The sequence below is a fragment of the Austrofundulus limnaeus genome, unplaced genomic scaffold, assembly GCF_001266775.1.
Source record: "Austrofundulus limnaeus strain Quisiro unplaced genomic scaffold, Austrofundulus_limnaeus-1.0 Scaffold90, whole genome shotgun sequence".
In the NCBI taxonomy this organism is placed as follows: domain Eukaryota; kingdom Metazoa; phylum Chordata; class Actinopteri; order Cyprinodontiformes; family Rivulidae; genus Austrofundulus; species Austrofundulus limnaeus.
The window spans coordinates 1,518,346-1,531,454 of NW_013952492.1; the positions used below are offsets into that span (position 1 = coordinate 1,518,346).

The 13,109-nt window shown below is 39.3% G+C and overlaps 1 protein-coding gene across 1 annotated transcript in view; it reads right to left on the reverse strand.

Moving 5' to 3' along the window:
• Positions 1 to 10,964, reverse strand: part of sema3e (sema domain, immunoglobulin domain (Ig), short basic domain, secreted, (semaphorin) 3E) — a 24,247-nt gene extending 13,283 nt beyond the window's left edge. The window contains exons 1-4 of the mRNA XM_014012363.1: positions 9,868 to 10,964; positions 1,630 to 1,790; positions 1,291 to 1,350; positions 786 to 905 (exon numbers count right to left, since the gene is read on the reverse strand). Coding sequence (XP_013867817.1) covers positions 786 to 905; positions 1,291 to 1,350; positions 1,630 to 1,790; positions 9,868 to 9,997 — 471 coding nt within the window. The 5' untranslated portion in view covers positions 9,998 to 10,964. The remainder of the gene's footprint in view (positions 1 to 785; positions 906 to 1,290; positions 1,351 to 1,629; positions 1,791 to 9,867) is intronic.
• Between the last annotated feature and the right edge of the window lie 2,145 nt (positions 10,965 to 13,109).

Genomic DNA, 13,109 nt, shown 5'->3' on the forward strand with positions numbered 1-13,109 from the left:
CACACACACACACACACACACACACACACACACACACACACACACACACACACACACACACCACCCACCATCAGCTTCTTTCTCTAAATACTGCTCAGGCACACAGACTCTCTCACATGCTAACACACACCTAGACTGCCCTGTGTTTGACACGTGAGAAATATGTGTCATACTGGGTCCAAGCATGCTACAACTGAAGTATGGAGCCAGTTTTTGTTGCACGCCATCATGCATGAAAGACAACCAAGTCGCTGCTGAAACAGACACATTGCATCAATTTTTTTTTTCTGACCAGAAAACATGCCTCCCTTCTCCAGAGACCACCTGGTCTGCTATCTTTGTTTACTTGAACAGTAGGAGTGCCAGGTTTTTTTATATATAATAAAAACTGTGCTAAGCCCCTCTCTCTCTCACTCCCATTCTCTTTATGAAACAAAGTTCTACCCTGCTTTACTCAGTGTCTTTTCCATCGCCACCTCACAACACTCCTTGTTGCCAGGTGGGTGAATCCATCTACAGGAACATGTGCAGTGTGGAACAGCTCAGCAGTCCAAGCTGTACTGACAGTTCTGGGAAGTCCTGAGTAAAACATTATCAAACAGTGTGGCTGGGGTTCTGATGATATCCATCTGTTGGCAGGGGGTGAGTGGCACTTAGCTAACTGCACAACGAGGAGTCCTGCAATCCTTTATTTGATTTGCTGTTCACTCAACAGCTTGACAAATTCACAAAAAATGTGGACCATATTCTTTTTCTTTCAAAGTTTCTTTCTTGTCATCACTCACCTGCCCTTTGTGTCCCACTCTGACCAGAACACAGATAGGGTTAAAGGCCCCTGTTCCACACACCAGCAAGTGGGTCTGGTTGTATTGCTGCAACACTTTGATGTAGTTTGCACACTCGGGCTGTTGGAAGACATTCAAATTACAAATACAAAAAAAAAAAAAAAAGACGTGGATGAGTTGTGAAGGACATTTAAGACCACGCAGCATAAAATGCAGTAATAGACAGTGCCGGGGTTTATTGCATCATAAATAACATCCATTTTCAAGATTCACAAGTTTATGAGCACAGTGAAACGTCAATTTATAGGTGCTGCCAATATATATCTCTTTGATCGATCTTTTTACCCATACAGATAATTACACTGGATGACAAGATGCTATGCAGTGCATTCTGAACTCAGCGATTTTGCCTCATCGTCTTAAGCATCAGGCCCAGACATTATCAAATCCTGTATAAAAATACATGCAGGTATTGGGGAGCAAAAACATTTTGTACAGCACCTACCTTTTCCCTCCCCTTCATCATACATTCCTCTATCTGAGATTCTGTACTGGCCCAGTTAATCTGAAATAAATAAATAAATAAATAAATAAATAAATAAATAAATAAATAAATAAATAAATAAATAAATGAATAAATATTTAGTTTCCACACATTTAAAACAGAATTGTTCTGGACAAATACTGTTTAAGAGATACAAGTCAAAGTTTTCCAAAATAAGCATTCCTCTTTTTTTTTTTTCTTATAAGGATAACTTCATCTTAAGCATTACCTGCTATGTTTAAGATTAAGTGCTCCAGTGTTTCCAATCCTGACTAGCAAATGGAATGAAGCTAGGGTTACCTGTCTGTAGTGTGCGTTAACACGGTCCAGACTAAGGGAGAACAGAGCATTCTTGGCACCGACGTAAAGTCTCTGGTGGATTTCATCCAGCAACATAGTCTGAGGCTGAAGAGGCACGGCACGACCCTGGAACACCCAGGTCCTGTTCATCTGCCAAAGTTCTGTATGGATACAATAGGAGAGAAAGATGTGCAAAGGTCTGTAATAAAGTGGATGGATGGATAAATAATAATAAAACATCTGGCAATACATTTGCTAAAACTGAGGTTAGGTATCCTGCCAGAGACTCACATTTTACCAGACACATACACAACAGCATCATCAGCGGACAACTAAAGGCCAATATCAGGATGTTGAAATTTAGATCATTTACTATAGCAACAAATGTTAAAAGCAAAGATGGTCCCCTGCAGAATGCCTGATTTAAATTTGTCAGGAAAAAGAGACTAACGTTGTCAACCAAGTGATGGAAGACAGAATGGAAAAAGTAAAATAAAACATAGCATTTGGAGGCCATTTTTCATGCCTAAATTCATTTGTGTTTTATGACTAAAGGTTGTAACACGTTGAGCTTAAGACAAACTTCAAAAGTACTTTGGCTCAATCATAAAAAGACACTATGCAACAGCTGGAATAGTTTGGGGAAAAAATGTTGGTGTATGATTTATAGATTCTCATGCTTGTGTCCCTTTTAGCTAAGAGGAAGCAGTTTTATCACACAGGAAACTGCACCAGTCTTTTTTTTTTCAATCATTAGTTAGATCTACTGCCACTCCCACGCCAAATGAAACCGCTTGACATAAAGATACGTCGTTAAATATAAACACATTCATGCAGATTAAGAAGACACATTTGTTGCACAAAGGACACAAGTATAAAACACTCTTTTTTCTTTTTTTTATTTGACTAAATATAAAACACTGATCCTTTCTTTAGTTAATCGCTGGGAGCTTGATTAGTTGTAGTGGGTGAAGGATTTAAACTGAGTCAGAGGTGTGCCTTGCTTTTGGGTTTTATTAACCTTAAAGACTTTCATCATCTCATGATAGGTTGGGCTCGCTGCCCTTGTAAAAGAAAAAAGAGGGATCTGTTGCCTGTTAGAAGGGCTTTTTATACCTTTTGCAAATTCAAGCAAAGAAGGTTATGTGCAGTTGTCCTATTTTCATAGACTTTTAGATTTTTGCAATATTTAATCAAAAATTCAACTAAACTTAGAAATATACATTTAACTAAAACAAAACGATTTGATTGAAATCTTGACACAAAGGGTAGCAGGGGGTAATTTCATGATTTGTTTTCGTAGCGCTTGTATGTTTTTAGTGATACTTGATCTCTGAGATTGAAAGGGAGAATGTTTATCCTGTTTCTGTCGTTGACTCATAGCAACCACACTTCACCTAGTGGAAACGTTTATTTGTTTAAAATGGGATTAGGTATCTGCAAAGGAGTAGGTGAGTGTGTATATTTTGTTGCTAATAAGATTTCCAGGCTGGAGACAAGTGACTGTTTGAGTTGTTTTGAGTTGCATTAGGACCTGGGTGGTTGGGAGGCATAGACAGAAGGGGATGTGGCAGTCGTGTTCTGCAGGGTTCAGACACGCTTCCTGTAATTATCAAGTCCCCACACACAACACACACACATACATGCACAAAACTGTTCTCTGTCTCTCTCTCTCAAACACAAACACACCTCTATTTGCTGATTTTCTTCCAATTGAGCCGGACTTGCATCAAGGACAGAGTCGCCTTAACGTTGGTGCAAAAACAAAGAGCTCCTTCTTCATGTGAAGTCAAATTTGCTTCCACTAATTACGATGATGGGCTTAGATGGCTATTTAAAGTGATGAAGTAAACAGTCCATAAGTCAAGTCTGTTTTTCCATCTGCTTGTGCTCGCCAGTAAAGTTGAGTGGCAGCTGATCATACATGAACGAATTTAAGTGGCTACATATTCAGAGGAGCTTTCGTGAAGAATGAGCGGAAATAATTTTCACTTATTCCACAAAAAACTAAAAAAAAGAGAAAAGAAAACCATAGTTGATTTTTCAAAACAATGTATAATTGTAGATAATCAAAGTTACTGGAATACAATTGGAGGATCTCCTGATTACACAGATGGCTCAGAGCACTGTTTGAAAAGTGTCTCCTCTGTCATTATATGTGGGAACTACTGATCAAGCTAAAGAAGAAAACGAGGGAATTTCCAAATTCCCCCATTCCTCCGAGTCTCTTTCCTCTCACCCTCACCATCTGCCGCCCGTAAGAGCTCCTCAGCCATGAGATGAGGAGCTGAGAGAAGGAGGAGGGCATTTTCCGTTTAGCAACTGATCCGAGGAGACACATGGCCCGACTGTGATCCCATTCCAGAAGGAAATCACAGAGAAAAAGGGACTCCCTGAAGACAGACACTTTCATCAGCTGTCTCCAAAGTGCTGGGAGATGCTGGAGTAGATTTGGCACAGTTATATTCAAATAAACAACGTGATCTCATCTATATCCGATCACTGGGGAATATATTATATGTGTCTTGGTGCAAGCGGCTCTTTTAAAAAGAGAATAAACAATGGCAAACACACAGTGGAAACTTTAATTTATTTAGTCTCCAAATCCATGTTGTTCTGTTTAGTGTCACTGATGGCGGGGGTTTCTCCCTTGCAATGTTTGAACTGCGAGAGGTATAGCAAGCTCAAGAATGAAGTAAACACAAAAAACTTCATATAAATGGGTAAACAAAGCTGAAACACATTGGTCAAATTACCACAACATCCTTAATGACAAACATTCCACATGATTTTAAATTTACCAGCCTGATTTTATACTTTGCATACATTTCTTTGCCAGGCAGCTTGTACATTTCGAGCTAAATGAGTTTAAACTTGCATTTACCTATTGAGTATGAGAACTCATTCAAGAAGCACAGATAAAAAAACAAGTTGAGTCTTTAAGCAGTTAAAGGTGGAAACATGAGTAGGCAGTTCTGGTCTTGTGCCTTCGAGGTCTGATTGAGACTGTAAAGCTCAAGAGGATTTTGGGGGGCGGGGTAAAGCTGGAGAACGTTGGTGTTATGCGTTATCAGTACCTTGTGCTCCTCTGTTCTCATGTGTGAAGGGGGGGAAATGATTTCAGAAACCAAAATAAAAACCATATGGAGTGTCTAAAAAGGATAAGAGAGAAGTCTACCTTTGGGTCATATGACTGATGTTATCAATGAAGAATGAAAAAAGCAAATTTGTTAAAGTTCCAAGTTCACATGGAGAGTGCAACACTGTTTTAGTGATCACTGATGTTCTCTTGGTGTTCAGTGCATCATGCAAATTCCTCAGTGTGCCATGAGATAAACAATCAATACAGTACATTAAAACGTGCGCTTCATTATCAGACAGAACAGGTATGGGGCGCCAAGTGTAAAAGAAAATGTGAAAAAAAGGGTCAATAACACTTTTTCATCATTTAGCTTGCTTTCTGAAAGGTAAATGTTTTCACTTACATTTTGTTAATTTTCCACAAAATTTTAAATTTAAATGTAAAAAAAGAAGTGTGAATATTAAAACCAAAATCTAAATATGTAACTCTGAATGTAAATGTAAATCTTAACTGTTGGATTTAAATAATGACGTTTACATTTACAGTGTATTGAAACTTCTTCGCCATTGGTTAACGGCTCATGTTGTGACATCATCATCCTGCGACGAAAGCAACTGCTAACACTTGAACGCAGCTAAAGCTTCCCTACAAGTCATCCAATTTGCTGTTGTGTCTGAGGTTCACTGCAAACCTCCGGACCACAGTTACCATTCATTTTGTTTTCAGTGAAAACATTTTGAATTTAGATTTCTAATGCCATCCTCAGCTGCGTTACAAGCATTAGCAGCTGCTAGCATTGAGGTTTTACATCATCCTAGTTAGCTATCACTAACAATGCCAGGTTATTCATGTCAAATAAATTGTATTCTTTTATTGCACTTAAATAAAAAAAAATGTTGTCCAAAAGTGCTGCACGGTCAAACATTGAGCTGTACTTTAACAATAGCATGCACTTTTGTTTAACATTAAGCACACTTTATTTGTAGGAAAATCCCAAGGTGTATAACAAGCTTTTTGCTGCAGGCACTTTTCATCACTCAGCACATATCAATTTAAAACATTAAATTATTCCTATTGACAGAGGTAAAAAAAAAAAAACAGAAAATAAATTTGCTTTTCTCTTTTCAATTTTTTTGTCTTTTATTCAATAATGCCAATTTACACTAGCTGTTTTTCTCTTAGTCCCTTCTTGTCATACTTTTTTTCTCCTATAGCAACCCCTCTCCTTATAAATAAATAAAGTAAATAAATAAAATACAACACAAGAATAATAATAATAGTTGTGTCCCTGAAGGCTTAAAACCTTTGCTCCCTCTCTCCCTTTTCCTTGTTAAAAAACTTAACTCATCTCATTCCCTGTCCCCTTAACTGATAAAAGGTCAGAAAGGATATTAGAGTCTCAGCAGCTGCCTTCCCCTCTGGACATCTCATTAACAAAGTGGAGCGAGCACTCGATACCCGAGAGGAGAGAAGGTGATGCTAAGATGTACACGGGCAAAATGAGTTTGACAGAAATATGAGTGTGAACACAGGGGAGGAGGTTCAAAAAAATGATCACTTTTCACTGCTGGCCTAAAAGGTGTGAGTTGTCTGAACAGCACCTGCTTCAGTTTTCCAACCTTTTGGTTCAAGGTCTGCAGTATGCTGTGTGCTGCAGCCATGATCCAGTGCGGTGAATTTAAATACAGGCCTTTTTCACATGCAGATGAAAGAACAGTAATGATACTCCTCACCTGTCACTTTAGCTTTAAGTAGTGGAAATAAAACTATCAACAAAAAAAATTCCCACCTTTGTTTTAATTCATCTAAACACTTTGGCTCCTTCTGGTTTTTCCCACTTCGGGTTCAGAAGAAAGTTACTCTCAGAGCCTCATCAGATGAAGCTTGTAAAACACACAGCGAGAGCTTTTTTCTTCTTCTCAGGAAAGAAAGGTCTAAAATTACAGTTCAAAGGAAACTTCATACATCAGTAATTGCCACCTGAGTAATCCCTGTGTTTATATGTCTTCACGTGCCTTTTGCTCTGCTCTCTGTTTTACAAAAAGCGCAGAGGAAAAAGAAAAGGTTTCAAAATGGTTTAATACATTTCTGTCAATGCATTCACTCATTTCTCTTAGCTTTCTGATGTTTTCTAAGTTTTCAAGCATGGTTTATCAAAGACTACAATGATTTAAAATATAAATAGATGAAGCTCGAAAGTACTTTAAGTCCTTTGGGCTTAAAATGTAAAAGTGAGGCTAAAAAATAGAAAGCACAGCACAATATTAAGCCTGCCAAAGTGAATTAGCATCATGTAGTCACCTTTGAAGACAGCTGCAGGAAAAAAAGTAAATACTCCTAACTCTGGAAGTACTGTGTCTTTGACAGGCAGCTGAGGTAAGCATTTATGATGAATTTATTTATAAAATGATGATGGTTTAACAAGTTTTGTCAAGCATCTCTATGAAATTTAATGACCCGAACAAAACTTTAAGAATGGTAGCGCAGTTTTAAGTTTCAAATGCATTTATCCCTCCTCCTTTGAAATATGTAAAACTCAATTTTATGCATAAATAAATGCATTTAGCATCTTTGCAAAACCACTTACTAAGAATGAACTGTGAATAAGTAAGTTTAGGGTTAGGTGGAGGTCATGCCCGCATTATGAAAACTGCTGTATCACCATGGCAGCTTTAGCCAAAGCATCATGATGGGATGGAGGAGGCAGCACAATAAATCTAAGCCTGAACGTCTACCTGTAGCCCTGCTGACACTCTGACACAAAACAAGCTGTGCAATGGCTTCATTAGCTGTAAAACTGATGGTTGTCCTGAAGAAGGAACTCCTCTCTCGCTGCAGGCCTGCTGATCTTATATGGGCTGCCAAGAGACGTCACTGATGCAAATTTAACTCACATGGAGCAAAATAAAAAGGTTCTTGTTTTTGCTTCACAGAGCATGTACTTACCTACAGGGTCGATTCAAAGTATAATAACCCCTTGATTTATGAAGTTTGATTGGCCAAACACCCGGACAGTTAAGGTGTATTAACACCTTTAGACGTGTTTAAAGTCTTTAAATGTTGTGCTGCCAAAGATTAAGGTCAATTATTTCTAAAGACGGCATGGTTTCAGTGTTCGTAACGCAATACTCTGTGTAATTAAGCTAACAGCCCTGAGTTAACTGTGGGTGTAAGCAAATAAAAGGATGACTGAGGTGAAGGCAATTTAAATGCATTTGAAATAATCTTCCCTGGTCCAGAAGTCTAGACAGAATATAGATGAAACAAAAGAAGAAGAAAAAAGGGGGTAGTGTTTTTAACATGTGCAACATGTGGATAACATCAAAGCTAAAAGATCAATCGTTAGGTCATATTTGAAACACATGATAATTTGCACAAAGGAGTTCACTCCAAGAAAGCATAAAAACCTGACCTCATGCCTTATTGAGCTTCCTATTGATCCGACTCTATATTTGCCCTCTTGACCAGAAGCGGGTTAAAAATATTTCAGTTCTGACGTAACGCGCATTTTCTATTCAGTGTTACACTTTCCCACTAAGGTCACATTAATCTTTTTTCCACATTGCTTTGATACCAGATGTTATGAGAATAATTGTATGGGTGAATACTTAAAAACCACATCCCTCCTCATCTCCCTGAACTGCGTCCAAGTCCATGTGTGTGAAAAATTCACACAATTCCACCCGCGCCCATGTCTGTGTGTGTGTGTATGTATGGGTTTGCCTGAACTGACTGAAGGGTGTGTGCAAATATAACTGGCAGAGCCCATGAGGCATGTATTAAGACTTGGATGTTTATCATTCCATAATGATAGGATCCAACTTCAGCCTTTTCACTGCGCTGTGTGCTAGCCAAGACACGCATTCGAGCATCGAAACAGACAGTGGAGGGATGTCAATCACCTTGGCAGTTCTGTCCGCAGGTAGCTAACGAACTGGGTGATGTACGAAAGAAAGAACCATACCTGATATTGACGTGGCTTTAATGATTAAGCTTGTCAGCGGTTGTCTTATTACTTATGTTAAAAATGTAACAAGACCTCCAGAGCATTGATCTTTTCCAAAAAAAAGTTAATTGCATAATTATTTTACATCTGTTATTCATCATTTTACATTGTACAAATTCAATTTACAGTGTTTTATTTTTCATCACTCCTACTGATGGACAAGTCTTGTCAATTTTCATTACATACTCCAAGTGCAGATTTATGAGCTACTGACCATCCAAATTCCACACCTATTTCCAGCCATGACTAACAGGCTTATGTGGAATCATCTCCTTCTGTTGCTATAGAGATCAAAGGCAAGGAGGAAAAAAAATACCATGTTTACTCAGGAGTTTTTTTATCTGCAAAGATAAAAACCCTCATTATTGTTGGAGAGACACACAGCAGTCAGTCCACAGACCAGTGCGTGCACGTCCATGTTACACACTCAAAAACACAAGTAAACAGCCACAAGCACACAAACGCTTCTCACAGACATATTCTCACGTCAAAAGAAAAGGAAAATATCTTCCATCATTCAGCCACTTTAACACGAGAGAAAGCCACATTGTGGATTTCCAGCCACCATAGCTGAGAGACCAAAGCAAACTCTAAGGAGGGATGGGGTGAAATAAAAAAACGACATAAAAACAAAAACAGCTCCAGATAACAGAAGTTACTCTTCTCAGATCCTCTGCCTGCACAGTGCCTTTCCTCTCAGGTGAAATCATAAATCTTCAATGACCACATCGTTACTTAGCCATGAAACCTGCAAGCTTCTTATTCTTATCCACAGAAAACACAGCTTCTTTGACTCGTTTGCTTTCTGTATGTTGGTGCTATTTTTTCCTTTTCAGTTTATGAACATGCCAACCAAATGCTTTCACTGCAAATACTGCGATGCCTTTCAGATTTCAAAATGTTATCATCTTGGATTACTTTCAATAAAAAAATAAATACATCTGCAATCAGTGGAAAACAAAAGACATGGACAAAGTGATGCACCTGTCTCGTTCTCAGTTTGCAGCAGTGCTTGCTCTGAGTAGAGAAAATTACACTTTGTTTCACTCCAAAGATTGTTTTTCTTTTTTTATTTAGCAGACTAAGTTTTTATTCGTGCCACATGAAACAATTTGGAAACACACACACAAATGTAGAGTTCTTGTTCTACCTTTGTGGGAGAGACGTATCCTTGGGTAGACGCTGTGGGCTGTGAGAGCCATGCAAAGCAGATGAAGATAGAGCAGCATCAGTGACTTAGTCACAGTCCTTTTGCATCCTGCCATCACTGAAACAAACATTTTACATTCACCAAGTTCAAAACCAATTAAGTCCCCTCAGCTTGAGCAGCAGAGTCGAATAAAAATGGCAAAAATCCACAGGTTTTTGCACTGTTTGGCATCCACAAAAAAGTCTTCTTAGAGCTAAGAGTCTTTTTTTCTTAGGATCACCAGTGTCGATCAACTAGATGTATATCCGCAGTCTCTGTGCAGGGGCTGCTTTCCCCTATAGCCGTCTGCTGAAAGCTGCATCCACCCACTACCTTGGTGGAAAAGATAGTGATTTGGCTATTATCCTTGTTTGGTCTTAGTAACCAGGGAAAAGAGAAGTCCAGTTGCTACATTCACGCTGCAGTGCTCACTGCTCTCTGTCCATATGTCAGTCCGTCTGCATGGAGAGCCGCTCTGTCTGATCTGAACAAGAAGAAAGTAAAAACTGAAAAGAAATATTAAGTCTCCAAAAAAACAAATCCCAGAAAAGAGTAGAAGCTGTTAATTTCTAAGAAAGAAAAAAAAACAACCTTTGTCCGTCCCAGCAGGCAGACAGACAGGCAGGCAGAGTTGGAGCTGCTGTAATGTGTCCTCAGTTTCTGATCCTCCTCTTGGTTCCACTGAGGCCAGTCACTCTCTGGACAGAAGCCCAGGAAAAATCAGAGTGGGAGAAGGGAGGAGGGTGGGTGGGGAGCAGGGAGCCTCGTGCCTGGCGTGCAGTCTCTGAGCACTGGGGGAAGAAAGTGAGGCTTCAGCTCCTGACTCTGCTCTCGCTCAGGCAGTCGGGGAGGATCCAAAGCTCGGCTCAAACCTCTATGAGTCAGTCGGCTTCTGCCAGGTTTCCTGATCTGAGGTCACCTGCTACGGTGCGGTTAGAGTGAGTAAAAGCTTGTGAAAGTAAACAGTAATGTGTGGAGTTGTTATCAGGGAAGAGGTTTTTAAAAACGCCTGCATCCTACTGAAGATTGTCTTGAGATCTCCTTTCCCCTCCAGGCAAGCTGTGTGCTGTGTCAGATTCTGTAAGACTTTTCCCTCCTGTCACTCTTCAGACCACCCCCTGCTTTTCCTCCACTGCTTTTCTCCTTCAGTTTTTTTTATTCCTCCTCCAGCTCCTGCCGCACTGACATGGACTTCCGCCAAGGCTAACTGGCACTACTTTCATTTTCAATTATCCCTCTTTGTGCTTCTTTCTATGCGGTTAATTATTATCACTGTTACCATGGATTTTCATGCATGGATTTCCTTTCATCAAACTGTTTTTTTCTCACCCTGCCCAATTATTCTTTTGCTCTGTTTACATGTCACGCCCATAAGGCCTGGTTATCACTTTGTCCCGGTGTGTCCCACACTTTGCTCTGACTCCTCACACCAGGAGTTTCCTCATTTTACATGACCGCCATTGAGGCTTTTTTGTTATAATATTTTTGTGTATGTGTGTGTGGTGACAGCAGTATCACATCATTCCAACAAACAAAAACAATGTGCAGGAAGTGATTGATGTTGCAAGAAGTTGCAAACACATTAGAAAATCCCCAAAATCAACATTTCATGGGGCCAAGCAGCTTCTGTCTCCCATGCATCTTTCCGGGGTGCATCTGTTTTTCTTTGTATTTGTCTCCTAGTCTGTGTTGACATCGTCATTAAGTCATGCTGATCCTTGCTGGAGGATTTGGTTAGACTGCACAGACAAAAAATAAAAAAAAATAAATAAATAAAAATAAAAACCCTTGTTGAAATGAAGAAATTATTGGCTTCCAACAAAAAACAAACAAACAAAGTGTAGCTTTCCTTTAAGGAATGCTACACCTAGGAGACGTATGATGCTTTTAAGTCCTTCTTTTTCACGTTTAAATCATTCAGTTGGGGTCTATATAAAATTGAACTGCAATGCTTTGGTCTGAATTCCTGTTTATTGTAACTCCACAAGCCCCCTTTTCTCCACTTCTCTGAGCTGTGTCTCAGATCAACTCATTTTGAGGCTGTTTCTTTAAATCCAAACCAGAGGCTTCACACCTCGACCTTTCCAGCTTCCAAAGCGGTGCATTTTAGTTTGATAGAGGGGCTTACGACTATATAGTGGTGCAGAAATGTTTTTTTTACAAATTAATAAACAATGTCAACAACTGAAGACTTGTCCAACCAGCCTTACATGTTAGAGCCAGAGTCTGACCCAGAGCCAGAGGAGAATTGTAGCTGTTAAGTCCATAGCTTAATAGAAATTCCATCGCAAATTCTGTAACATAATAGTTCAGAAAATGGCATATAAAATGGAGAAAACTGAACAGGTTGAAAAATATGACCTAAACAGAGTATAAAGATATTTGTGCAGCACTGAGAGAGAATAAATTCAAATTTCCAGCACTCCTAGAGACTCCAAGTACACAACAAAATACATTTAATGGCTAAAAAAATGGATTGTGTATATGTCAGTTTTTGAACTTTACTTACATTAATACATATTCAGTAAATTCAGTATTCAGTATAATACATATTCATATACATATACATGCTCAGTGGTATCGTATATAATTTGAATAGTACTTAAAGCAGTTGAATGGATCTAAACAAAGATGAGTAACAGAGATCCACACAGTAAGAATCAGTTGACATCAACACATAGCAGGCCTATAAATTAAGACCCATGTGGTGATATGGAAATGATTGCACTGGGCCGTAGCAGCTGCAGTCACACCCCCACACCCCTACACCACCCTGGGATCTGATGACCGGCTGCAACTCCCACGTTGCACCTGTTCCCTACCAGAACAGAAGGACTTTGTGTGAGTAGAGGTCTTGTAATATGTACTATATCTGTTATTCTATTGCCTGTTGTAATTATAGCCTCTCGTCTGTTGTTACAGGGTGAGACAACTGTTCATCGTCAGCCCCCCTGTTACTATCAAACTCATTGTGACACACAGTTTCATCAGTCTTAAGGCACTAATGTATGAACATATTTTAGCTTCGCATCTACACTAAAAGCCCCTCATACAGATTCTCATTTCCGAGTCCTCAGATTAATAGGCGTTCAAAGCGGCTAATGCACCAGAACCAGTTGGTACATTCTCTTCTCCAGTTCCGCCAACAGTGGCAGCAATCAATCAGAAATCTGCCTCAGATCAAACAAAGTAACAGCTCAATT